This window comes from Panthera tigris, chromosome B2 (genome assembly GCF_018350195.1).
Source record: "Panthera tigris isolate Pti1 chromosome B2, P.tigris_Pti1_mat1.1, whole genome shotgun sequence".
Lineage (NCBI taxonomy): Eukaryota > Metazoa > Chordata > Mammalia > Carnivora > Felidae > Panthera > Panthera tigris.
This window is the reverse complement of record NC_056664.1, coordinates 455,430-482,123: the sequence shown is the minus strand read 5'-3', so window position 1 is coordinate 482,123 and position 26,694 is coordinate 455,430. Positions and strand designations below refer to the sequence as shown.

At 37.6% G+C, this 26,694-nt stretch overlaps 3 protein-coding genes across 3 annotated transcripts in view; all 3 read right to left on the bottom strand.

The window, feature by feature from the left end:
* The window catches only part of LOC102959787 (olfactory receptor 2H2-like), a 258,157-nt gene that overhangs the window by 99,519 nt on the left and 131,944 nt on the right, over positions 1–26,694 (bottom strand). The window lies entirely within an intron of this gene.
* LOC102959218 (olfactory receptor 12D3) lies at positions 8,074–10,623 on the bottom strand. Its single transcript, XM_007085924.2, has one exon. The coding sequence runs from the start codon at positions 10,475–10,477 to the stop codon at positions 9,548–9,550; it is 930 nt and encodes a 309-aa protein (XP_007085986.1). The 5' UTR covers positions 10,478–10,623; the 3' UTR covers positions 8,074–9,547.
* Positions 18,054–21,253, bottom strand: LOC102958942 (olfactory receptor 5V1-like). The gene is given in 2 exon segments (XM_042985388.1): positions 18,054–19,016; positions 21,191–21,253. Coding segments are annotated over 2 exon segments (1,026 nt in total).

Genomic DNA, 26,694 nt, shown 5'->3' with positions numbered 1-26,694 from the left:
CTTGTGCTCTCTCTCTTTCTCTCTCTCTCAAAATAAATAGATAAATGTAAATTTTTTTTGAAAAAGCAAAGAGAAAAAAAAATTACACAAAAGAATGTTGTTTGTCTCAAATGGAAGTAAAAGCTGGAGAATTATATAAAAGCCAGTAGTATAAACATTTAGGGCATCTAAGTTCACGGGGAAGATAACGCCAAAAGAAACCGTGGGTGGCTGAGGAAGGAGCCATGTCTCAGACTCTTGCATTCCCTCTCTCTCTCTCTCCCCCTCTCCCTCTCTCAAAAATAAATAAACATTAAAAAATTGTAAACATGTAGCTAGTGGATAAGCTTGGAACATGAAATTGTAGACTTAGTAATACGTGGCCATTTGTATTACCACAAATTTTATTTTTTTTATTTTTTATTTTTTCCCACACAAATTTTATTTTATTTTCAGATATCACAAAAATACTGAGACTTCGAATTGAATCTATACAAATTGGGGGGAAGGTGACATCATTAAATATTTCAATGCATAATATGGTTTATCACTCCATTTTTATGTTTTTAATTTACTCTCAATAATATTTTAGACCTTTTCCCCCTAGATTTTCAAATAATTTTTGAATAATTGCTTACCTAATCTTTAAAAATGTTGTGTTTTTTTTTTATTTTAATTCACTCGTTAGGATCGTCAGTATAATGTAGAACAGAAGTATTGTTAGCAGAAATCCTTCCCTTTCAAAATTTCACTATCAAAAACCATGTATTCTGTGGGTATTATGTAGAGATTTTCTATCAGTTTAGGGAGGTTCTCTCTTAGTCCTAGATTTCCATGAATTGTGTTTTTTTATAATGAATAAACATTGGATTTATCGCATGCTTTTTCTATGCATATCAGTATATATTATATTTCTTTCTTTTGCATCCACATAATATATCACACTGATAGAGTGTTACTATTAAATCAACTTTAAATACCTGAAGGAAGGCAATGTTAGCCACAATGTGTATTTTCACTGGAATCGATGTGATCCTATTTTGTTCAGGATTTTCACTTTGATGTTCCTGGTTGATATAGGCCTGCAAGTTCTATTTCTTGTAATATTATTGCTGGTTTTTACATGAATGTTCTAATAGTTTCATTGAATGCTTAACAGATACTTCTTACTTTTTCTATTCTATGGAAGACTTGGTAAGATTGGCATAATTTTATTTTATTTTTTATGGAATTTGCCAATAAAACTATCTAATAAAACCATCCAGGAAAACCACCTGATTTTTCTTATAGGAAAGTTACAATTACAGAGTGAATTCATCCAAAGCTCTATGATGAATGCATGACTCCAGCTTTTTTATTCTTGTGTCAACTTTGGTAAGTTAGGTTGTTTTTTTATGCAAATTTTCAAAAGAGTTGACATAAAGTTGTTCATAACAGTGCCTTATATTTTTCAATTGGGGGAAAAGAGCAATTATAATTTGGAAATGACATAAATTTGTTTTTTTTTTTAATTTTTTAATGTTTATTTATTTTTGAGAGAGAGAGACAGACAGAGCATGAGTTGGGGAGGGACAGGCAGAGAGGGAGACACACAGAATCCGAGGCAGGCTCCAGGCTCTGAGCTATCAGCGCAGAGCCCAAAGCAAAGCTCAAACTCATGGACCATGAGATCATGACAAGCTGAGTTCGGACGCTTAACCAACTGAGCCACCCAGGAGCCCCTAAATTTCAGTTTCTTGTTGTTCAGTGCAGATGATGCTAGCCCAACATGGGGTAGGCACACCAGACAAGCTTAAAAATCACCAGTAGTGATAAATGCACACCGAGATGTAAAGAAACCACTATACAAAAATTTTGACATTCATTTTTCCCTCAGATCCTAAACTACATTTGTTTCCTTTATTTTTAATGAACCAGATATGAAATTTTATACTAACAAATTAACTCATTTGAATAAGTTTTTTTTTTTCATTTTCAAATAAAACTGCCCAACAAGGCACAATTGTTAAATGTGGGCATGACTGTTAGTGCGAATGAAAATTGGTGCAGCCACTCTGGAAAACAGTGTGGACGTTCCTCAAAAAATTAAAAATAGACCTACCCTATGACCCAGCAAGCGCACTGCTAGGAATTTACCCAAGGGATACAGAAGTACTGATGCACAGGGGCACTTGTACCCCAGTGTTTATAGCAGCACTCTCAACAATAGCCAAATTATGGAAAGAGCCTAAATGTCCATCAACTGATGAATGGATAAAGAAATTGTGGTTTATATACACAATGGAATACTACGTGGCAATGAGAAAGAACGAAATATGGCCCTTTGTAGCAACGTGGATGGAACTGGAGAGTGTGATGCTAAGTGAAATAAGCCATACAGAGAAAGACAGATACCATATGGTTTCACTCTTATGTGGATCCTGAGAAACGTAACAGAAACCCATGGGGGAGGGGAAGAAAAAAAAAGAGGTTAGAGTGGAAGAGAGCCAAAGCATAAGAGACTCTTAAAAACTGAGAACAAACTGAGGGTTGATGGGGGGTGGGAGGGAGGGGAGGGTGGGTGATGGGTATTGAGGAGGGCACCTTTTGGGATGAGCACTGGCTGTTGTATGGAAACCAATTTGACAATAAACTTCATATATTGAAAATAAGTAAATAAATGTGGGCATGAAAAATGGGCCAGCTCAACAGTGTAATATTTATTGGCAAACATGATTTTAAAGAGTCCACTACATGCTTTCTTATATTTAAAGCTGTGTAAGACTCATTTTAGCTTGATCAGTTGGGGACAGGGCACCAGTCAAATAATTCATGAAGCTAGCTTGTGTGTTTGGAATGAAATTATTTTGTAAGAGGTAAGTAAAAGATTGAATTTTATCCTAATGGGAAGGAGGATGAGTTGAAAATACTTTATTTCCAAACCATCATCTCTATTAATTCTTCATTACAGACTTCTGCATTTCCATCAGTCTCTGCCTGTGTGATGATTCCACAATCTTCTTCCAGCAGTAACACTTCCCCTAAGCTTGTCAGTGTGAGATGTGACTCTGCCTTGGTGCCGTCTAACCATTATCGGCCTTGTTGAAAAACTCAGAGTTACCTGTGGATCTGCCTTTACACTCTGTGTCTTTCATTTTTATAATCATCATGGTAAAATTTCTGGCAAATCAGTGGTACATTGATTTCTTTCATTACATCTTGTATTTCTTCTGGGTGCCAACTGAGAGAAGGTAGGAAAGCCCCCACTTCCTTTGTTGTAACAACACTGTCGCCATTTTTGAGAGATGGATTCTTCTGTTTGGTCACAGATCAGCCGCCATATGTGCAGAGGAAAGACAAGGGGTCAGACAAGTTCAGGGGGTTGAGTACCTGTGTGTATACCCCTGCTACTGCTGGGCACACTATTGCCACCCTGGAAGCAACCTGCATGCTCCTTATGTGAGCAGAAGCATTCTTCATTCCTGATATTGATTATCCTGACTTCCCTCACTATCACTGATCAATCTTGCCATGGATTGTAAATTTTATTAGCTTTTTTTAAAAATTTGAGTACAGTTGATACGCAATATTCCATTATTGTGAGGTGCACAGCATGGTGATTGACAGGCTCACACATGATGCTGTGTCCACCACCTGTCTCCAGACATCACTGTTACAGCATCACGCACACATTCCCTACCCTGTGCCTTTTACCCTGTGACTTATTCATTCCTAACTGGATGTCTGAAAAAACTAACACTTCACTTTAATTGTTAGTATTTTTATTCTTATATTCATTCTTTCAAATTTTCTACCTTCTTTAGGTTTGATTTCCTCTTCCTGTCTAACACATTGAGATGGATATTTACATCATACATTTTTGGTTTTTCCTCAATTCTAATATATGTATGTAAGGCTATAAACTCCTCATGAGCACACCCATAACAGAATCCAGTAACTTGAAATGTCATTTATCTCTCATTCCAAAATGTTTCCTAATTTCCAATGCAATATTATATTAACCCATGCATTGTTTAGAAATGTAGCCCTTAATTCCTAAATAAATATTTTATTTTTGTTGTTGATGACTAACTTAACATATTGAATGCCTTCAATTCTCTGAGTTTGTTAAAACTTTTAATGGTCTAATGTATAGTCAATTTTTACAAATATTCCACGTGCCTTTTGAAAAACACATACTCTGAAACATTGAATTTAATGTCCTATGATGATCATGATGAACTCATCTGTAATTATAGTTCAAATTTTAATCTTTACTCGTTTTAGTCTGCTTGTCTTAACAGTTACTGAGTGAAATGTAACATTTTCACCATGTAATTGTAAATCTATGTATATTCGATATCGGTGTTGTAGATTGTTTATATATTTTGAAGCCACTTAAAAACAGGAGCATACAACTTTAGAATTGTTTCATTTTACAGATGAATTAATACACATTGATTTTTAGTGATCCTCTTTATCCCTGGGCATGAATCAAGGTTATCCAGAGAATCAGAACAGAGAGTGAGTGTGTGTGTGTGTGTGTGTGTGTGTGTGTGTGTGTGTTATTATTTTATATGTCTCTATCATCTATCTATCCTGTCACCTATCTACCCATCTATCTATCATCTATCTATTGATAATCTATCACCTATCTATCATCTATCTATTGATAATCTATCACCTCTATAACTATCATCTATCTATCTATCCATCAAGAAATTTTTCATAAGGAATTGGCCAGCGTCATTATGGAGGCCATCGAGTCCACAACCTGCACCCAGTTCAAGTCTGACAGCCAGCAGTTTGCACTGATATCCCCATTCAGTGGTTCTCAAGCAGGAGAAGTCTATTGCTTAGGAAGAGTCAGCCTTTTGTTCTTTTCAGACCTTCAGCTGGTTACATGAGGCCCACCCACATTACAGATGTCAGTCTACTTTACAAGTCTACCAATTTAAATGTGAATCTCATACAAAAACACCTTCATAGAAACATCCAGCATATTTGGATATTTTGCCAGCTATCTGAGAAAACCATGGCCCAGTCAAGTTGACACATAAAAATAACCATCACATTCTGATAATGCCATTTTCCTAAAAATTGTGTTCTGCTATAAATATAGATATACAACCTTTCCTTTTGTTAATATTTGCATGATATAACTTTCATTTTCTTTTACATTTAGCTTTTCTGCACCTTTCTGTTTGGGATGATGTAGCTCCTGTAAGCAACATCAACTTGTCAGGGATTTTTTCCTACCAGCCTGACACTCTGGCCTTTTAACTGAAGTACGTCATCCATTTAAGTTTAAAGTAAGAACTGGTATTTGGGAGTTTAAATCTACTATCTCATTTTGTATTTTCTTTCTGTCCCTTGTCCTATGTCCTTTTCTTTCCTTTGTTCCTCTCTTTTTATAGACTTTGAATTATTTACAACCTTTATCAATTTAGAAGCTATACATTCTTTACCTGGTCATTGGTGGTTATGCCTTAAACAAAAAATCGCATCCTTGGTTGATAAAACTCAGTTGTTAGTTGGTATTTTACCCCCCTCCAGCACAATACTTTGGGACCTTCTAATTCCACTTACCTTCTCCCAACAGGAGAAGGCTATTGCTGTAACGGATATTAATTCTATAAGTAATTCAACCTTCACAGCATATTGCCTTTATTATTTTATGCAGTACATATTCATTTAGATTTACCAATATATTTAAATTCTTGATTCTCTCATCCTACTTAGAAACCATCCACTTGTGATCATTTTCTGCCCTGTTTGCTACTAGTGAGATGTCAACTTGTATTTATCTGAAATTGTCTTTATTTAACTTTCATTTTTGAGAATACTGCATTATGTAGAACATTCTAGGATTCTAGTTCTTTTTTTTCACCCACTGAAGGTATTATTTTCCTCTCTTAAAAATAATCTAGTCTGTTGTTACTTTTGAAAAAATCATCTTTCAATCTTCCTATGGTTCTTTTGCAGGTTATTGTTCTTGTTTTTAAGTTTTCTTTTGCCACACTCTTCTTCAATCTCAAGATAATATGTTTGTGTATAGAATTTATTATTTGTCATGCCTGGGTTTACTTGGGCTTTTTAAGAAGGGATTAATGTTTTCAAGTTTGGAATATTTTTAAGTTTATTTATTTTTGAGACAGAGAGAGAGAGAGAGAGAGAGAGAGAGAGAGAGAGAGAGAGAGCAGGGGAGGGGAAGAGAGAGAGAGACACACACACAGAATCCAAAGCAGGATCCAGGCTCTGAGCTGTCAACATGAGTCTGGCACGGGGCTTGAACTCACAAAAACTATGAGATCATGATCTGAGCAGAAGTTGGACACTTAACAAACTGAGCCACCCAGGTACCCCCAGTTTGGCATATTTTTAACCACCATCTTCAAATTTTGCTTAAGGCATGTTCTTTGTTCCGTGTGCAGTACATTCTTTGCACTTTGTTCTCGGTGACATCCAGTTCCTTGAGTTTTGCTACAGGTATGTCTAATCTGCTATTAAATCCATCTGCTCAGCTCCTAATTTGAGTTCTTAAAATTTTCCATTCTGGAATTTCTAGTGTTTCTTGTCGTTGTGGTTATTTGTTTGTTTTCCAAATCTGAAATTTTATTTTTTATGGTTTCTAATTCCCTGAATTACTAAATTCTGGAAATGTTCTCCATGAACATTGTATGTTTTTCATATAGTCTGTGGGAGTACAGAGGACAGGAGAGATAAAGTAGGGCAAGAGCAGTGCGTGCTGAATGCAGCACGTGCTGAACACAGTACCTGCTCAACCAAGGGAACACAAGACGTGCTGGAAGAAGCAGAAGGGTTTTTCTTTCCAGGATGAAATGCTCAGGTTACTAAGGAAGGTTGAGTCCACCTTTACCCCTTACTTTGCCCAATGCATTCTTCGTGAGTTTGCCAATGTATATGCATAGACACTCACATAGTTAAGTCATGGTATGTCTCACATGATTTATTAACTTATGTTTCTCCTCTCATTTCCACATACTATTGTTCACTCCCCAATAAATACAAGAGAGCTACCCAGCCCTCTCTTGCTTAAGGAAGTTTTTCTTGGTGCAGTCCCTCCAGCCTCTCATCATTTCAAACCATCTGGACTCTGAGTAATGCTTTCAGTCTTGTGTCGCACCAAGCAGGGTGACAATAGTCTGTGGCCAGTTGTTCAATAAATACTAATAACTGAGGTTAGGTTTCTGTTGTCCATTTTCATGCTGATTGTTTTCATTTTTTCTTATCTACTCATACATCTACTTATCCCTGATTTCTTTTTGTTAGTGGACAGTATGATGACATCACCTTCCAGTAATACACTATCAGGTATTCACCTGAATATTGAAGTCCTAGTCTGATCTGAGGATATTATATTTTGTTGAATGCATTTTCTTTATTCACTGAGATGAACATACAGTTTTAAACCTTCATTCTGTTAATGTGGTGCATCACATTTACTGATTTGTGTATTTTGAACCACTCTTTCAGTCCAGGGATTGATCCCATTTAATAATGCTCTATGATCCTTTACAAATGCTGTTGAATCCCATTTTCTAGTATTTTACTGAGGAAATCCATGTATTTATCAGGGATATTGGCCTGTAACTTGTTTGGCTTTGGTTGAGGTTAATGCTTGCCCATGAAATGAGTTTTGAAGTGTTCCCTTCTCTTAGAATAATTTGAGGAGGAATGACTTCTTATTTAAGTGTTTGACAGAAATCTGTAGAGCTGATTGATCTTTTGGGGGAGGGTTTTAACCCTGCTGTAATCTCCTTACTCATTATTGATCTGTTCAGATTAGGGTGTGTTTTTAGGAATTTTTTCATTTTTTTCTAAGCTATCCAAAGTGAACAACTGTTCATAAGTCTCTGTGTATTTTTGTGGTATCGAGCTTGTCTCCCCTTTAATTTATACTTGTATTTATTTGAATCTTCTCTTTCTTGGTTTATCTAGGTAAAGGATTGTCAACTTTTGGTTACATTTTCAAAACCCAAAGTTGTTTTGATGACTTTTATGTTCTCTTGTTAGCGTCTGTCATTTACAGCTGACCTTGGACAACATGGGGCTTAGGAGCACAAACATGTAAATTTTGACTACCCCAAAACTTAACTGAGCAAACTACATAGGAAAGCATAGGAATAATTTTACCTGCCTCATCCCATTACACATCCAGAGCAGCTTGATGCTAAGAAGGATCACCTCAGAGACGTTTCACCACTTGGGGAAAAAAGAAGAACCCCCAAGAATCTGTCCTGTGTCCCCCCTTTGGCCCATCCATCATTGGAGCTGCACTGCCATCTGCTACCGCTCTGTACATTTCTGATAAGCTGTTAATATCCAACATGGATAAAGAACTCAGAGAACTGGAGATCCTATGATCCATTTTCCATTACCATCAACCCACACAAGTCAGATGCCCTTAATTTTCATTTCAACCTTGCTGCCTGGTATAGCATCTTGTCTGATGGATACTCTGTTAATTACATATCTAAGGAAATGTGGTGTTTCTACCCACTAAGAATTGGTTAGTTATAATAGGTCAATATCAACATACACCCTTCTTCCATCTTTTCAGTCTAATCAGGACCTCAGTGGATTGTATGATGCCCATCTGCATTCGTTGGGGGTGGGGGGACCTTCTTGGCTCAGCTTCTCAGTTTACCAGGTCAGACACTTATCTCTTTCAGAAGCACCCTCACACAGACACACCCAGAAATAACATTCTACCAGCTCTCTGGGCATCCCTTAGCCCAGTCAGGTTGACACATAAAAATAACCATCACAATGTTCAAAGTGTACAGTGCCAACCAAAGAAGGTTGCTTGGCCATGGTATCCTTTTTTATTAAGGTTCTGTTATACAGGTGTGACTGACAGAATGACTGGCCACGTAGCTGAGCTCAGCCTCCAGCCTCCTTCTTCTCTGGAAGTCAGGTTTGTATCACCATGACTCAAAGCTGCAAACCTCTAGCCATATGGTTGGTGTTTCTGGCAGGACCAGCCCCATCCTGAAGCTGTCTTGGGGCCCATATAAGGTCATCTTATGAGCATAAGCCCAGGTGTGATCCAAGTGGTTTATGAATAACAAAGACACTGTGTCACTTGGAGAATTCTGAGAGTTTTAGAAGCTCTATTTCAGAAACTCAGGACAGAGAGCACATAAATTCTTTATTATATCATATGTGCCCATCCCATTTGCTCCTCATCCTTCCTACCTCCTTTTAGTTCTCAATCCCATACTATTATCCTTACGTGTTTACTTACGGGTTTGCTTGTTGGGTGGTCCCCATTACACTAAACCGATTTTCACAAGACTGTGGAGTTTTTCTCACTCCTGTGTTTTCTGCCCCTACTACATTGTCTGATACAACATACGCTCAATGACCATTTCTTAAGTAAATCAGTGAATAAATACTGAACCAAGAATGATTATACATAAATAAGTGCAGAACACAGTGACAAGTGCTACAAATCCCTGAGAGAAAAACAAATCAAGTAGACCATTCACCACAACGAAGGGATGACTCTTAATGGACATCAGACGTCCGCCCTGTTAGTCCCAGAGGTGCTCCTGGCAGTCTTTCAACAAAACTTCCTCCTGAAGATCTTCTTCAGAGCCAACCACACTTCCTTATTCCTAAGAGTGTATATCAGTGGGTTCAGCACTGGGGTGACTGCGCTGTATATAACAGCCACCATCCGATCCTGAACCATGGAAGTGGCTGAGGTTGGACGGATGTATGTGAAGCCCACAGGCCCATAGAAAAGACACAGCACCATGAGGTGCGAAGCACATGTGGACAGAGCCTTGTGAAGTGTGCTGCAGGACTGATGCTCAAACAGAAGGAAACCAACGACATAGAGGTAGGAGAGAAGAGTCAGGAAGAAGGCACCCATGGAAATCCCACCTGTGATGATGGAAATAAGCCATTGATTGACCTGCGTGTCACCACAGGCCAGTTCCAGGAGAGGCTTCACATCACAGAAGAAGTGGTGGAGTTTCAGAGAGTGGCAGAAGTTCAGGCGTGCAGTCAGGACAGAATGCATCAGAGCATAAAGGAAGCTGGTGAGCCAGGCTACGGCAGCCAAGAGGACACACACCTGGTGGTTCATGAGCATGGCATAGTGAAGTGGGTAGCAGATGGCCACGAATCGGTCAAAGCCCATAATGGCCAGCAAGATGGCCTCAGAACAGCCCAGAAAGTGGAAGAAGTGTAGCTGAGTGATGCAGCCTAGGAAAGATATGACCCTGCGAGTGGACAAGAGGGTTAGAAGCAGCTTGGGCAGTGTCACTGAAGAATAGCAGATGTCCAGACAAGAAAGGTTTCCCAGGAAAAAATACATGGGGGAGTGGAGTTTGGGCTCCAAAATAATGATCACCAATATAGCTCCATTTCCAACCAAGCTTATCAAGTAAATGATTAAGAAAAGCACAAAGAAGAAAGGCTGCAGATCCTGAACACTGGTCAGGCCAAGTAAGAGAAACTCACTCACTGTAGTGACGTTCTCCATTGCCTGGGGAGCAAATGTAACAATAACAGTGAGTTAATTTTTCTGAATTTTTAATTTTACATGATGGATGTTAAGTAAGGCAAGATTACTATTTGGAAGACCCTAGGAGTGAGCTACAATGTGAAGAATATTTAGGGGCAGTAAAGCTAAATTTACTTACAATAAAATTGAAGATTAACATACCTCATAAATTCATATGTAGTAAAATGACATTAGATTAATAAAAGCAGCTATAAAGAGAACTTTTTAAAGTAGGAGATGTGAGACATGACCATAACCTCACAAATATATTAGAATCCAAGTTTGGGCAAATTTAAGACACACAAGTAAGGGGAATTGTTGAGCTTATAATTCCAGGTTCTGGAAGCAATGCAGATATAGCCTTGTGAGGATTTTTTCCCTCTTCTTCTAAGATACATAAAAGGCCCAGGAAACCAGCACCTTCCTGACCACCCAAATCTTCAGTAAAATTAAGAGATGCAAAGCCCAGAAACTTCAAATATTGTGTAAGGAGAGGATAAAAACACACAATTAGGATCAGTAATCACAAGATTGCAGCCTGGCAGTGGGGCTGTTGATGTAGTTGAGAAAAACTGGAAATAGTGAGAAGTCCTAACAGTGGGAGAACTTTGAATATACCCCAAATATTTTATCCCAAAAAGAAAAGTGCTCCACACTTAGCAGGAATTTCTACAAGGGAAAAAAAATTAGAAGAAGGCAAAGCATAAACCCTGAGGAAGAGAGAAAAGGCACAGGAAGTATAAGAACAAAGAAACCCTTGCTGTTTGTAAAATAAAATAATCATCACCCTGTTAACTGAAAAGTGGGCCCTTGACCTAAGGAATTGGAAAAACTTATACTTACCCACCCACACTGAGAGTCTCCTGCTGATTACTGGTTCAAAATATCATAGTCCAATGTAAGCTCCCAACTTCAAAAAGTGACAGAACTAGTGAAGACAGTCAAATCCACCACAGAATAAGAAGCTTTAACCTACCTCTCTGTATGCAGACAGAAGAATTAGCCAAGAAGTCAGTAAGAATATAAACATCTGAACAACATCATTTACAAGTTTGATTAACATATATAGAACACTTAACCCAACAAGAAAAAATTTACACACACACAAGCAGAGAAAACACAAACGAAGAGAATTCATCACTACACTAAATATACCCTAAAAGAAGTTCTTGAGGAAGAAGTAAGGGATACTAGACAGAGGAATGGAAATGCAGAAAGAGACTGAGAACTGCAGAATGGGTGCACATCTGGGCACACACAAGGGAAAACAGACTCCAGACAGGTGAGAAATACTATATAAAGCAAGAGTGATTATGACCTGTGGATGTTCAAACTGTATAGAGTACAATGCATGAATGAAAAACAAGAAAAGAATTAAAATTATTTTCACACATAACATTTAAAAAATCAAGCATAGGTTGAGTCTTTACCAGAAAAAAAAAATGGCTGGCTCTGTTGGTGGAATGTGCAACTCTTGATCTTGGGGTCGTGAGGTCGTGAGCTTGAGCCCTGCATTGAAGGTAGAGATTACTTTAAAAAAAAATCTTTAAAAAAAAAAAGCTTCAAAATTTTCAAAAGATGGAACCATCCAAAGACTGTTCTTTGACTATGGTGGGATTAGAAAACACTAAAAAGATATCTAGAAACTCACTAAATGCTTCAAGTTAGGCAATACACACCAAGTAATTCACAGATAAAAGGAGAAATAGGCATTAGAAAATATTTTTAAGTGAACGATAATGAAGATAAGACATATCAAAGCTCTTGTTCTTCAGCTAAAGGAAGAAATAGAGGGGAGTTTTTGGCCTTGGATTCATATGCTAGAAAAGAAAAAAATATTGAAAACCAATACCTTAAACTTTCATTTTAAGAAGCCAGATGGATAAAGGAAGGATACCAGCAACCAAAGTCTGAAGAAAGTAGAAGGAAAGGATAATAAAAATTACAACATGAATCATTACAGTAGAAAAGAGCACAACAGAGCAAAGTCAATGAAATAAAAACCTAGAAGTTTGAAAAGATTAGTGAAAGTCAATGTGCAATGTAAAAGTCATAGTGAACACCTTCATGCCAATGAACTTAACAATGCAGATGTAATTTACAAATTAATTCAAACCAAAAGTGGATTACAAAACTTCCAGTAACAAAGAGGAAATGTGATTGATAACTCTATAGGAAACCAGAGCTGCTATTTAAAATCTTCCCCAAAAGGAAACACCAAGTCCATATTGCACGGGCGAATTCTACCAAATAGTTAAGAAAGAAATAATAGCGACTCACACAAATTCTTCCAAATAAAGAAAAGGGTGAAACGCCTCAACTTCCTTTAGAAGGCAGCATAACTTTGAATATCAACACTTTGGAAAGGACTGAACAGAAAATTGCAACCTCCTGTGTTTCATGAACACAGGTGCAGAGTCCCTTTCTTCCTGTCTGCTTGGTGATCCTGGGTGTGAAGCCACCTCCTCGGGCATCTGGGTTATTGCTCCAGTCTTTCTACTCTTGCCCAACCCGCCGTTCTCAGCAGCATCCAGGAGTGCTCTGCTAAATATAAGCCTAATGCGCTACACCCTCTAGTGATTCCCATCTTATCAGAGTAAACATTCAAAGTCAGTACACTAACCTGAGTCTATTTCCACTGCCCTTGTGAGTGTTCAGCTGCCCCGGCTCACTGCTGTTCCTGGAACACACCAATCACACTCAGTTCAGGGTCCAGGCACAGCTGTCCGGGTCTGGGCACTCTTACACTTGTGAAATCTGCATAACTAATCCCCACACCTCTTAGTCTTTGCCCCACAGGCACTCCCTCAATGTAGATTGCTCTGATTGCCCTGTGTTAATTTACCAAAAAATGAGAAAAGCGTAGTGTGTCATTCTTCCCTGCTATGGTGTCACCAATGGCACTCGTCCTACACTGGTACATTAGATTTTATCATACATGTTGTCTTTCATCCTCAACTTAACTATAAGCTCCAAAAGCAAACAAACAAATAAACAAACAAAAACTATTGTCCATTTTATTCACTATTGCACCCCCCAGCATCTAGAACTGGAAATATTTTTGTTTTTGGTGCTGTCTCTATATTGATTGAATCAACTAGTAGATTATTATTACCAGTTCAGTGTTTGTCAACGATTAAAATTACCCCAAAGAGGTCAGATCTGTGCTTTACTAAGTCCAGTAATCTACAATGTACCTGCAGTATTCCCCTGAATGTGATGCTATGTCACAAAGGACTCCTCCACTTTATCAGAGCCCCCAGCAACACAGAAAGTCAGGAATGGATATTTGCAATCAAGTAAATGGTTTTTAACCACGTAAGGCCAGTTGTTGTTTTAGCAAATCACCTTTATCATAAACTGACTTCAAGGACACTAGTGATTCTTAGTGATTATTTAGCATCAGTAAACAGTTTTAAATTTTAAATAATTATATGATTAGCAAAAGGACACAAAAGTCAAGGGGCTGTTTTCCATGGATGTGGACAATAGGAGAAATATTCTCACTGGAATTATTAGTAGCAGAGGGAAGAGGGTTCATCTCAGGAATCACATATGTGATTGAAGGACACTGTAACCAGGATAAACATCAGGGATTTGAGATGTACCCATGTGAAAACACATGATTATACTATAGTTCTGAAAATTATTTTCCTTTTTCCTGAATGGTCACACCATCCATCCTCCACTAACAATAATACTACTGCAAAGTTATGTAACTATCTGACACAAGGTGCAATGTAGAACTCTAATGCTAGGACTAGAACCTGCCACATACATTAAGACATTACTCAGTTAATTCTTTTCTTTCTCCCTCACTTCCTTCTTCCCTTTATCTTCTCTCTTTGTAAAACACACACTAAGAAATTCTATCAAAACATACACCTATACTTGATAACAATCTACTCTGAAAAACACTGTAACAAAAAAAGTAAAAAAATACACACACAAATTGATTAGGGAGTTTGAAGCTTCGCAGCTGATGACTTGTTCTGGGAGCCACCTAGTGTGTCCCACTCTGATTTTCACAGCCTAAATTCAAAGAGTTCCCAGTTATCCCCACCCACACCTTCCAGGCACCCTGACCCAACATCAGAAAACCATTCTCTCAGCCACTTTGCCCTGTACTTCTCTCTGCACGTACCTTACAATGACATAATGTCTGCTCAGAATTCAGAGATCAGATGTCTCTCTGGTTAAATTATCAGAGACAGTTCTGGCTGCTCAAAACTTCTTATGTCCATTTTTATTACAAACAGCTTATATCTAAAAGATTGAATCTCAGCAAATTTCATCTCTCATTCTAACCAGAGAACAAACAGACTAAATCTTGGAAAACCTCCCCAGTGGCATCCTGGGAATTAATGTCTTGGGGTTTTTCTCTCCAAAGACTTATTCTCTCCATATTTCTATTCCCATAAATATCAATTTATGTGGGGGGGGGGAGGGAGGTGGTGTGATTATGAAGCCACTACATGGATTTTTTTTAATGGCAAAATGCATACGGGGTAAGAAGATTTAAGTAACTGCTGCCCTAGCATCATACACCATGGAGACTAGAAAACAGTGGAACTACAATTTTAAAATGTTGGCAGAAAAAAAATTGTCAACTCAGAATTCTATATCTGGTCAAAGTATTCTTTAAAAATGAAGGCGAATTGAAACATTTTCCCTTAAAAGAACATTAAAAGGGTCCATCACCGAGAGACCTGTGATAAAACAAAGCTGAAGGATGTACTTCAAGCTAAATGGGCACGTGTCCCGGTGCAAACTTGAACTTCCAGGAAGAAATGAAGAGCAACAGAAATGATAAATATGGAGTAACTATGAAAGACACTTTTCTGTGAAAAATTGAGTCCTTTTCCTCTAAGATTAGGAACAAGAGAAGGATGCCCACTCCCACCACTTCTCTCCAACATAGTACTTGATGTTGTAGCCAGAACAATTAGGCAAGAAAAAGAAATAAAAGGCACCCAAATAAGAAAGGAAGCTGTATAATTGTTTCTCTGCACAGATGACATGATCTTGTAAAGCAAAACAAAACAAAACAAAACAGACCTACAATGCCACCCACAAAAAAAGTGTTAGGATTAATAAATGAATTCAATAAACTTGCAGGATACAAAATCAACATACAAAAATAAGTTGTGCTTCTGTACACTAATAAGAAACTATCTGAAAAAGAAATTAAGAAAACAATCACATTTACAATGGTAAAAGAATAAAATACTCAGCAATAAATTTAACCAAGGAGATGAAAGATCTGCACACTAAATACTATAAAACATTGACAAGAGAAATGGAAGAAGAGACATAAATGGAGAAATATCCCATGTTCATGCTTTGGAAAAACAAATAATACTAAAATACTCATACTACACAGAATGATATATAGATTCAACGTAATCCCTATTAGAAATCCAATGGCATTTTTTAAAGGAATAGAAAAAATAATCCTAGAATTCATATGAAATCAAAACAGACTCTTAAGAGTCAAACTGATATTGAGAAATAAAACCAAAGCTAGAGGTGCCATACTTCCTGATTTCAAATTACATTACAAAGCTCTTGCAAACACCACGGTGTGGTAGTGGCATAAGAACAGACCCATAGATCAATGGAACAGAATAGAGTGCCCAGAAATAAACCCACACATACATGGTCAACTAATCTTCTACCAAGAATAAAAGCAAATGAGTAAAGGACAGTCTCTGCAATAAAATTGCTGGGAAAACTGGATCTCCACATATAATTGAATGGAGTTGGATCCATATCTTATACCATATACAAAAATCAACTCAAAATGGATTGAAATTTAAACACAAAACCTAAAACCATAAAATTGCTACTAGAAAAATAGGGGAAAACCCCTTGACATTGGCCTTGGAAATTATTTTTTTGGATGTGACACCAAAGCACAAAAAAACAAAAGCAAAACTAAACAAGTGGGACTATGTTGAACTAAAAAGCTTCTACCCAGCAAAGGAGACAATCAAGAAAAGGAAGAGGCAACCTACAGAGCAGGAGAAAATATGTGCAAATCCTGTATATGATAAGGGGTTAATATCCGAACTATATAAGGAATCCCTACAACCCAGTAGCAAAAAAAAAAAAAATTAAAAATTAGCAAAGGACTTGAATAGACTTTTTTTTTCAGAGAAGACATACAAATGACCCACAGGTATATGATAAGCTATCTAATCTACTAACCATCAGGAAAATGCAAATCAAACCAGACTGAAATATCACCTCACATCTGAATTAAAATCCATGCAATTGCCTTTCTTTATAGATGTATGTTGTGTTCCCTGTTTTAAATTTAAATAGCAGGTGAACCAAATATTTTATAATTTTTAAAAAAATAAGATATTTTTGTCCTTCTGAATTTTATTGTGTGTACAAAGCTGTTTTTATAAAAATGTGTCCCAACCTAAGAAGCACAGAAGCATCAGATCATACAAAGTAGAGTTATTTTCAGGGGCACCTGGGGGGCTCCAGTCACTTAAGTGTCTGACTTCTGCTTAGGTCATCATCTCAGGGTTTGTAAGTTTGAGCCCTACATCAGGCTCTCTGCTGTCAATACAAAGCCTGTTTAGGATCCTCTGCCTCCCTCTCTCTCTGGCCCTCTGCCACTCGCATGTGTGTGTTCTCTCGCTTTCAAAAATAAACATTTTTTTACGTTAAAAAGAAGTAGAGTTATTTACAGAGATTCCTTAAAGAAGATGGGAACATGCCACATATTTAGAGGTGAAGAATACAGACAAGAGTATAGAGACTATGGCATGGTCTTTTCCAAATGGAGATAAATCAGAATTTGTTCTACACAGTCAGCGAAAAATCTGAAATGTCCCTTCAGAGCTGAACTTAAGAGAACCCATTTCATACTGATGTACACATTTCTGTGGAGGTCTACATCCCTCAGGCATAATGCAGAATTTAAGATGTTTATTAAATTGCTGTCCAAATTGAAGTGAATGAGTCATTTTATGGAAACTAAATTAAGACATAATTATTTGTGTAGTCTCAATAGAAAAATGTATTGGCAGTGATGAAGACAAGGAGAACTTCTACATCCTTAGAGAGAAAATTTTCTCAAGATTTTGAAAGCACAGTGAAAATAAGAAGGAAGGTGACAAAAGAAAATGACTTTGAGACAAATGTAGCAAGAACCAGAAATGCAGGCCAACAGATAGTTCACCATAGGACAAAAGCAAAATGGAAGAACAGTAGAGTAACTAAAGAATATATTTGACACAGATGTTAAATAATCAAAAATCATGTACATGTGGAGACAAGCATTATATTTGTAGTTATATCCATGAGCTTCAAATTAACTTTTTAAACTATTTAGAAAAAGTTTCAAACATACAGAAAAGACACAAGTGTTTCAAGAATAGGAAGGGTACAAAAATATATAGTAACCCTTTACTTTGCCCCTTTGTTTAATCATTGAAATTAACTTTTAATTAGAAATGTTGGCAAGAAGCAATGAGATTGTATCACTAAGAAGCTAATTTTCTATTATTAATCATCACAGAAAAGTAAACACTACAGTTCAAGGGAAATGAAATGTGAAGGTTGCAACCTTTTCTCCCACCGCTTTCAAGGCCTTTCTGATGTCCTTATTCTTCAAAGTACAGATGACAGGATTTAACATGGGAGTGACAACACTGCAGAGGACAGAGACCAGCTGGTCTCTCTCCAGCGACCATGTTGAGATGGGCCACACGTATGTGAAGATGGCACTACCGTAGTACAGAAGGGCAATGACCAGGTGCGAGGCACAGGTAGAAAATACCTTTTGCCTCTCCTCTGAGGAGCGGATCCTCAAGATAGCAGAGATAATATAGAAGTAGGAAAGGATGATACCGAAGAAAGGAGCCCACCCGATGAAGACCCCAATGGACAGCAATGCCAAATCATTGACGGAAGTGCCCCCACAAGACAACATCAGCAAAGGGGAGATGTCACAGAAGAAATACTGAATCTGGTTGTTGCCACAGAAGGGCAGGTAGAAGGTCAGAAGTGTGCACTCCCTTGTTGAGGAACCCCCAGTCCAGCATGAGCTGGCTAACCGGCCATACAGGGCTCTGTTCATAATCACTGAGTACTGCAGAGGTTTGCAGATTGCAATGTAACGGTCATACGCCATGGCCCCCAGGAGGAGACACTCTGATCCTTCTAAGAAAATACATGCAAACAGTTGTGCCCCACATCCCCCATAGGACATGCTCTTCTTCTCTGACAGGAGATGCACCGTCATCTGGGGGACGTTGGTGGTGGTGTAGCAGATGTCAAGAAAGGCCAAATTCCTCAGAAAATGATACATGGGGGTGTGTAGATGTGGATCAGCCACAGACACCAGGATAATGAAGATATTTCCTCCCAAAGTACAGATATGGGTCAGAAAGAAGACAGTGAAGAGTAAAAATTGTGAATCATTTAGGTTGGAGAATCCCAAGATAATGAATTTGAACAGAGTTTGGTTTTATCTTTCTTCCTCTTGAGAATGAGAAGCCTACAAATTGTGTTATTCAAATGGTGCAAGAGTGAAATCTGCAAAACAAGAAAATATAGCTTGATAGGTAAAACAATCATCATCTCTATCAGCATAAACACTGAGCATTTAACATCCACAACAAATCACAGAGGCATGCAACAATCATCACCAGAAACCCCCATACTCAAAATTTCCTATGAGACATATCTCTTCAGGACATTAGGAACATCTTTACAAAAATAAGTAAATATTTAAAAGCCCACATGGGAAGTGGCAGGCCCCTTTCCTCACTCTCCACCATGTCCTGGAGATGGTTGGTGAATATCCATCAGACAGTTTGTATGAGCTGTGGGGTCATTTGAGTCTCTTCCTGAGAAGCTTCCTTGTCCTTCTTATCCTCTTAATCCTTCATGTCACTGAGTGCTAATTTTTTGTATATACCTTTCCAACATTTTCCTATGCACATACATTCAAAATAGAGATAAGATTATAGTTTTGTATCCTACACCATATTATGACATTCCTCCTGTCATTAACACTCTTCTACAATATGGTTTCTAATGGCCACATTTACATCCATCATATGGATGCACCAGACTTGCATAGAGCCAAACATTCATGACCCAAATAAATTAAGTATTATAATAATGATTGCAGCATATTATGACTCAGAGAGGAAATACGAAATAAAACACTGAGTAAAGTAAATAATGCTTGGTATAGGGTTGGTGCTCATAAAATCAAAATCCATTGGTCTTTCTCATTCCTAAATTTCTCCAGATCCATGAAAAGTTTGAATTACTCTGATTCAAATGTTGGAATTTATAAGCATTCACACACAAAATAAAGGAGAATGTTAAACCTGGATTTCTTAGATGTAAGATAAAACTTTGTTTACACTACATACTTAAAATTGTCAAAATAATAAACAGTAAAAAAACTGGGTAGGATATTTGTTTTCAAGGAAACAAAGTAGATTCTAAAATGATCATTGGTAATTCAAGGCCAAATAATAAATTTTATTTGGCTTTTTATTTGTAATTGTTTAGTTTTTTTTTTCCTAAGTTAACCAAACTATTTGTTTCCATAACACACACTATAAACAATTGAAGGCAGGAAGAACATCATAAGAAATATTGTTGAAATTGAGGTTCAGGGAGAGGAATCAATATGGCAGAGCAGCATGGAGACCTTGAGCTGCTCTTGTCCCTGAGACACAGCTATATCAGCACCAAACCATTTTGTACACCTAGGAAACTGATCTGAGGATTAACACAACAATCTACATGACTTGAGCTGCAGAACTTGGCAGGTATGTGGTGTAGAGAGGTGAACTGGGGAGAGAAGAGTCGTGGAAGGTAGGGAGTTTTTTTTTGCAGAGCGAGGACAGAGAAAGAAAAAGGAAAGGGGAGAGTGTGGTGCATCAATCATGCAAGAAAAACACCCCCCTGAAAGAAGTTGGGGAGACATTGAGAGAAAGAGTGAAAACACTCATAGGGGACTGAACAAGAAATCTGTTTCCCAAAACCAGAGACAGGAAAGAAAAGAGAGGATTTCAATATCACCAGGATTCTATAAACAATGGAATCTGAAGTTTCAGAGCTCAGTGCCTGGTGGTGCTCTGGTGAGGAAGCAGGGTGAATCCCCAGGAGCAGATAGCAGGGTCTTAAGGGTCTGTATGCCACAAGGGGAGAAGTGGTTCTCCTGCTTGGAGAGCACCTGGTAGAGGCCATATGGCCTCCCCACAGGCAAAGGTCCCAGTGGACCCCAGAGAATGGCCACATTTACTGGTATCAAGACAAAGATACCAAAGTGTGGCAAAACCTGGTGCCAACTGTGTGTTGTGATTTGCCAAAATCTCTGAACCTCTGCTGCTGTGCGATCTCATGAACATTTTCTGGGGGAGCCAGCACCAAGCCATTGCTCAGCGAGACCCTCCCCCCAGAGACTAAGCACAGGTCTAAGCCACAGGTGTCTCTGAAGTGTGGAGTTTTGAAACAACCCCATCTGAGAACTCTGGCAGGCAGCTTGGACATGGACAGGGTAGAGGCGAGGAGCGGATGGAGGCCTGAGACAAAGGAGGGGTGCTTGATCACAGGTGGGTGAGAGTTCGAAGTTCCTATGACAGAGACTAAGGACCTGGGTGAAGCCATTACCACGTCTCCTACACACGCACATGCACATACACACACATGCATGCCACACTGGCCACTCCAGTAAGCTAAGGAGTACCACATGGTGGAGAACGCAGCCATTATACCAAGTCCCACCCAACTGCACCCTCCAAGCACATCCCCTAGGAGACCAGCACAAGTCACACCACCTGCTTAGGGTATGGACTACAGAGTGCCTCATAGTTTCAGTTCTAGAGGAAACTAGATGTAATTTCATTCAGGTTTCACTCTGTTTGCTGGTTCATATATTAGTTCACTTTCTTTGCTTCTGTTTATGCTTTGTTTTCTTTTTTCTTTCTTTTTTTCCTCTTGGTTGAGTACAGAAAGAGAAAATTTTATTTTGATTTACTATTTTTTACTTTATTCTTAATTTTATAAATTTTTTATTCTATTTCATTTTATCTTATTTTATTCAGTTATATATACTTTTTTAATTTTTAAATATTTGTTACCTTTTTTTCCCTTTCCCTTTTTTCTCTATTCTATCAAGCTTTTTTCAACAAGCGGAGTAAAACACACCTAGGATACAGCTTTCTTTATTTAATTTTTTGTTTTTTTAAAATTCTTTTAATTTTTATCTTTTCTTTTATTGATTTTTTATTTCCCCAAAATGTCAAAATGAAGCAATTCACCCCAAGAGAAAGAACAGAAAGAAATGGCAGCCAGAGAATTCATCAACACAGATATAAGCAAGATGTCTGATATAGAATTAAACCACAATTATAAGAATACTAGCCGAGCTTGACAAAAGCATAGAAAATAGCAGAGAATCCCTACTACAGAGTTAAAAGAAGTAAAATCTCACTAGGCCAAAATTAAAAATGCTATAACTGGGATGCAATCTCAAATGGATGCTATGACAGCAAGGGTGGACAAAGCAGAGAAGTGAATCAGCGATATAAAAGATAAAGTTATGGAGAACAATGAATCAGAAAAAAAGTGTGAAGCAAAGGCCAAAGATAACTATACAAGACTTAGAGCACTAAGTGACTTATTAAAAAGGAATAACATCTGAATCATAGGAGTCCCAGAAGATGAAGAGAGAGAAAAAGGGGCAGAAGGTTTATGTGAGCAAATTATAGCTGAAAACTTTCCTAATCTGAGGAAGGACGCAGACATCAAAATCAAGGAAGCACAGAGAACTCCCATTAGATTCAACAAAAATGACCATCACCAAGTATATCATAGTCAAATTCACAAATTACACACACACACACACACACACACACAGAAAGAAAGAAAGAAAGAATCATGAAAGCAGCAAGAGTAAAAAAGTCCTTAACCTGCAAGGGAAGACAGAATAGGTTCACAGCAGACCTATCTACAGAAACTTGGCAGGCCAGAAAGGAGTGGCAGGATATACTTAACATGCTGAATCAGAAAAATGTTATCCAGCAAGGCTATCATTCAGAATAGAAGGAGAGGTAAAGAGTTTCCCAAACAAAGAAAAACCAAAGGAGTTTGTGACCACTAAACCAGCCCTGCAAGAAATTTTAAGGGGGATTCTTTGAGTGGAGAAAAGGCAAAACAAAATAAAAAAGACAAAAAGCACAAAAACTAAAAAGAACCAGAAACACCAAGTCTACAGGCAACACAATGGCACTAAATTCATCTTTCAGTATTCACTCTAAATTTAAAAGTTTTTAATACTTTTTATTATTTATTTTTGAAAGAGGGAGGGAATGTGACTGGGGGAAAGGCAGAGAGCCTCAGAAGGAGGCTTCAGGCTCTGAGATATCAACATAGAACCTGATGTGGGGATCAAACATACGAGCTGTGAGATCATGAGCTGAGCCAAAGTCCAACACTTAATCAATTGAGCCATCCAGGGGCCCCTTTCAGTACTCACTCTGAATGTAAATGGACTAAGTGCTCCAAACAAAAGACACAGGGTAACAGAATGATTAAGAAAACAAGACCTATCTATATGCTGCCTACAAGAGACTCATTTTAGATTTAAAGACACCTGCAGATTGAAAATAAAGGGATGGAGAACCATCTATCACACTAATGGTCATCAAAAGAAAGCTAGAGTAGCCATACTTATATCAGACAAATTAGATTTTAAAACAAAGTCTGTAAAAAGAGATGGAGAAAGCATTATATCATAATTAAAGGGTCTACCCAAAAGAAGACCTAATTGTGAATATTTATGCTCCCAATGTAGAGGAACCCAAATATAAAAATCAGTTAATCACAAACATAAAGAAACTCATTGACAATAATACCATAATAGTAGGGAATTTCAACACCCCACTTACAACAATGGACAGATAATCTAAACAGCAAACCAACAAGGAACAATGGCTTTTATACAGGATGGACTTAACAGATATACTCAGAACAGTTCATCCTAAAGCATCAGAATACACATTTTTCTCGAGTACACATGGAATATTCTCCAGAATAGCTCACATAATGGGTCACAAATCAGTGTTCAGCAAGTACAAAAACATAGAGATCATACCATGCATACTTTCAAACCACAACATTATGAAACTCAAAATCAACCACAAGAAAAAATTTAGAAAGACCATGAATACTTGGCGATTAAAGAATATTCTACTAAAGAATGAATGGGTTAGCCAAGGAATTAAAGAGGAAATTAAAAAGTCCATGGAAAAAAATAAATGAAAACACGACAGTCCAAAACTTCTGAGATGCAGCAAATGCAGTCATAAGAGGGAAGTATATAGCAATCCAGGCATTCCTAAAAAAGGAAGAAAGGTCTCGGATATAGAACCTAACCTTACACCTAAAGGAGCTGGAAAAAGAACAGCAAATACAACCCAAAACCAGCAGAAGGGAAATAATAAAGATTATAGCAGAAATCAATGATATCAAAAAAATAAATAAAACAACAAAACAAAACAAAAAACAGTAGAACAGATCAATGAAACCAGGAGCTGGTTCTTTAAAAGAATTAGCAAAATGATAACCCCCTTGCCAGAAAAACCAAAAAGAAAAAGGAAAGGACCCAAATAAATAAAATCAAGAAAGAAAGAGGAGAGATCACAACCAACACAGCAGAAATAAAAATAGTAATAAGAGAATATTATGAGCAACTAAATGCCAACAATTTGGGCAATCTGGAAGAAATGGACAAATTTCCAGAAACATATAAACTACCAAAACTGAAACAAGAAGAAACAGAAAATTTGAACACACCCATACCAGTAAAGAAATTGAATCAGTAATCAAAAATCTCCAAACAAACAATAGTCCAGGGCCAAATGGCTGCCCAGGGGAATTCTACCAGATGTTTAAAGAAGAATTAATACCTATAGTTTTGAAGCTGTTTCAAAAAATAGAAATGGAAGGAAAACTTCCAAATTCTATGAAGCCAGCATTACCTTGAATCCAAAATCAGACAAAGACACCACTAAAAAGACAATTACAGACCAATGTCCCTGATAAAAATCGATGCAAGAATCCTCAATAAGATATTAGCAAACTGGATCCAACAATACTTAAAAGAATTATTCACCACAATAAAACCAGATTTATTTCTTGGATGCAAGGTGGGTTCAATATTTATAAATCAATCAATGTGTTACATAACATTAATACAAGTAAAGACAAAAACCACATGATCCTCTCAATAGATGCAGAAAAAGCACTTAACAAAATACAGCATCCTCGTGTGATAAAAACCCTCAAGAAAGTAGGAATAAAAGGAACATACCTCAATATCATAAAGGCCATATATGAAAGATCCATAGTTAATATCATTGTCAATGTGGAAAAACTGAGAGCTTTCCCCATATGGTCAGGAACATGACAGGGATGTCCACATTCATCACTATGATTCAACATTGTGTTGTAAGCCCTAGCCTCTGCAACCAGACAACAAAAAGAAATAAAAGGCATCCAAATTGGCAAGGAGGAATTTGAACCTTCACTCTTCGCAAATGACATGATACTCTATGTGGAAAACCCAAAAAATTCCACCAAAAAACTGAAGAAATGACATGAATTCATCAAAGTTGCAGCATATAGAATCCACATACAGAAATTGGTTACATTTCTATACACCATTAATGAAGCAGCAGAAAGAGAAATCAAGGAATTTATCCCATTTAAAATTGTATCCAAAACAATAAAATATCTAGGAATAAATCTAACCAAAGAAGTGAAAAATCTATTCACCGAGAACTACAGAAAGCTTATGAAATAAATTGAAGAAGACACCAAGAAATGGAAAAACATTCCATGCTCATGGATTGAAAGAACAAATATTGTTAAAATGTCGATACTACCCAAAGCAATCTACACATTCAATGCAATCCCAATCAAAATAACACCAGCATTCTTCATAGAACAAACAATCCTAAAATTTGTATCAAACCAGAAATTAGCTTGAATAGTCAAAGTAATGTTGAAAAAGAAAACGAAAGCTGGAGGCATCACTATTCCAAACTTTGACCTGTATTACAAAGCTATAGTTTTCAAGACAGTATGGTACTGGCACAAAAACAGATCAGATCAATGGAACAGGATAGAAAACCCGGAAATGGACCCACAAACATATGGCCAACTAATCTTTGACAAAGCAGGAAAGAATATACAATGAAAAAAAAGACAGTTTCTTTAGCAAATGATGCTGGGAAAACTGGACAGCAACATGCAGAATGAAGCTGGACCACTTTCTTACACCATACACAAAAATAAACTCAAAATGGATGAAAGACCTAAACATAAGACAGGAAACCATCCATATTCTGGAGGAGAAAACAGACAACGACCTCTTTGACCTCAGCCACAGCAACTTCTTACTTCACATGTTTCTGGAGGCAAGGGAAACAAAAGCAAAAATGAACTATTGGGACCTCATCAAGAAAAACGGTTCTGCACAGTGAAGGAAACAATTAGCAATACTAAAAGGCAGCAACCAACAGAATGGGAGAAGATACTTGCAAATGACACATCAGATAAAGTGTTGGTATCCAAAACCTATAAAGAACTTAGCAAACTCTACACCCCCAAAAAACAAATAATCCAGTGAAGAAATGGGCAGAAGACATGAACAGACACGTTTCCAAAGAAGACATCCAGATTGCTAACAGACACATGAAAAGACATTCATCATCACTCATCATCAGGGAAATACAAATCAAAACCACAATGAGATACCACCTCACACCTTTCAGAATGGCTAAAATTAACAATTCAGGAAACGACAGATGTTGGTGAGGATGCAGAGAAAGGGGACCCCCCCCCCCTTGCACTGCTGGTGGTAATGCAAACTGGTCTAGCCAGTCTGGAAAACAGTATGGAGTTTCCTCAAAAAACTAAAAATAGAACTACCCTATGACTCAGTAATTGCACTACTAGGTGTTTATCCAAAGGATACAAAAATGCTGGTTCTAAGGGGCACATGTACCCTAATGTTTATAGCAGTGCTATCAACAATAGCCAAAGTATTATGGGGCTCTGTGCTGACATTGTGGAGCCTGCTTGGGATCTTTTATGTCTTCCTCTCTCTCTGCCCCTCCTCTACTCATGCTGTCGCTGTCTCTCTC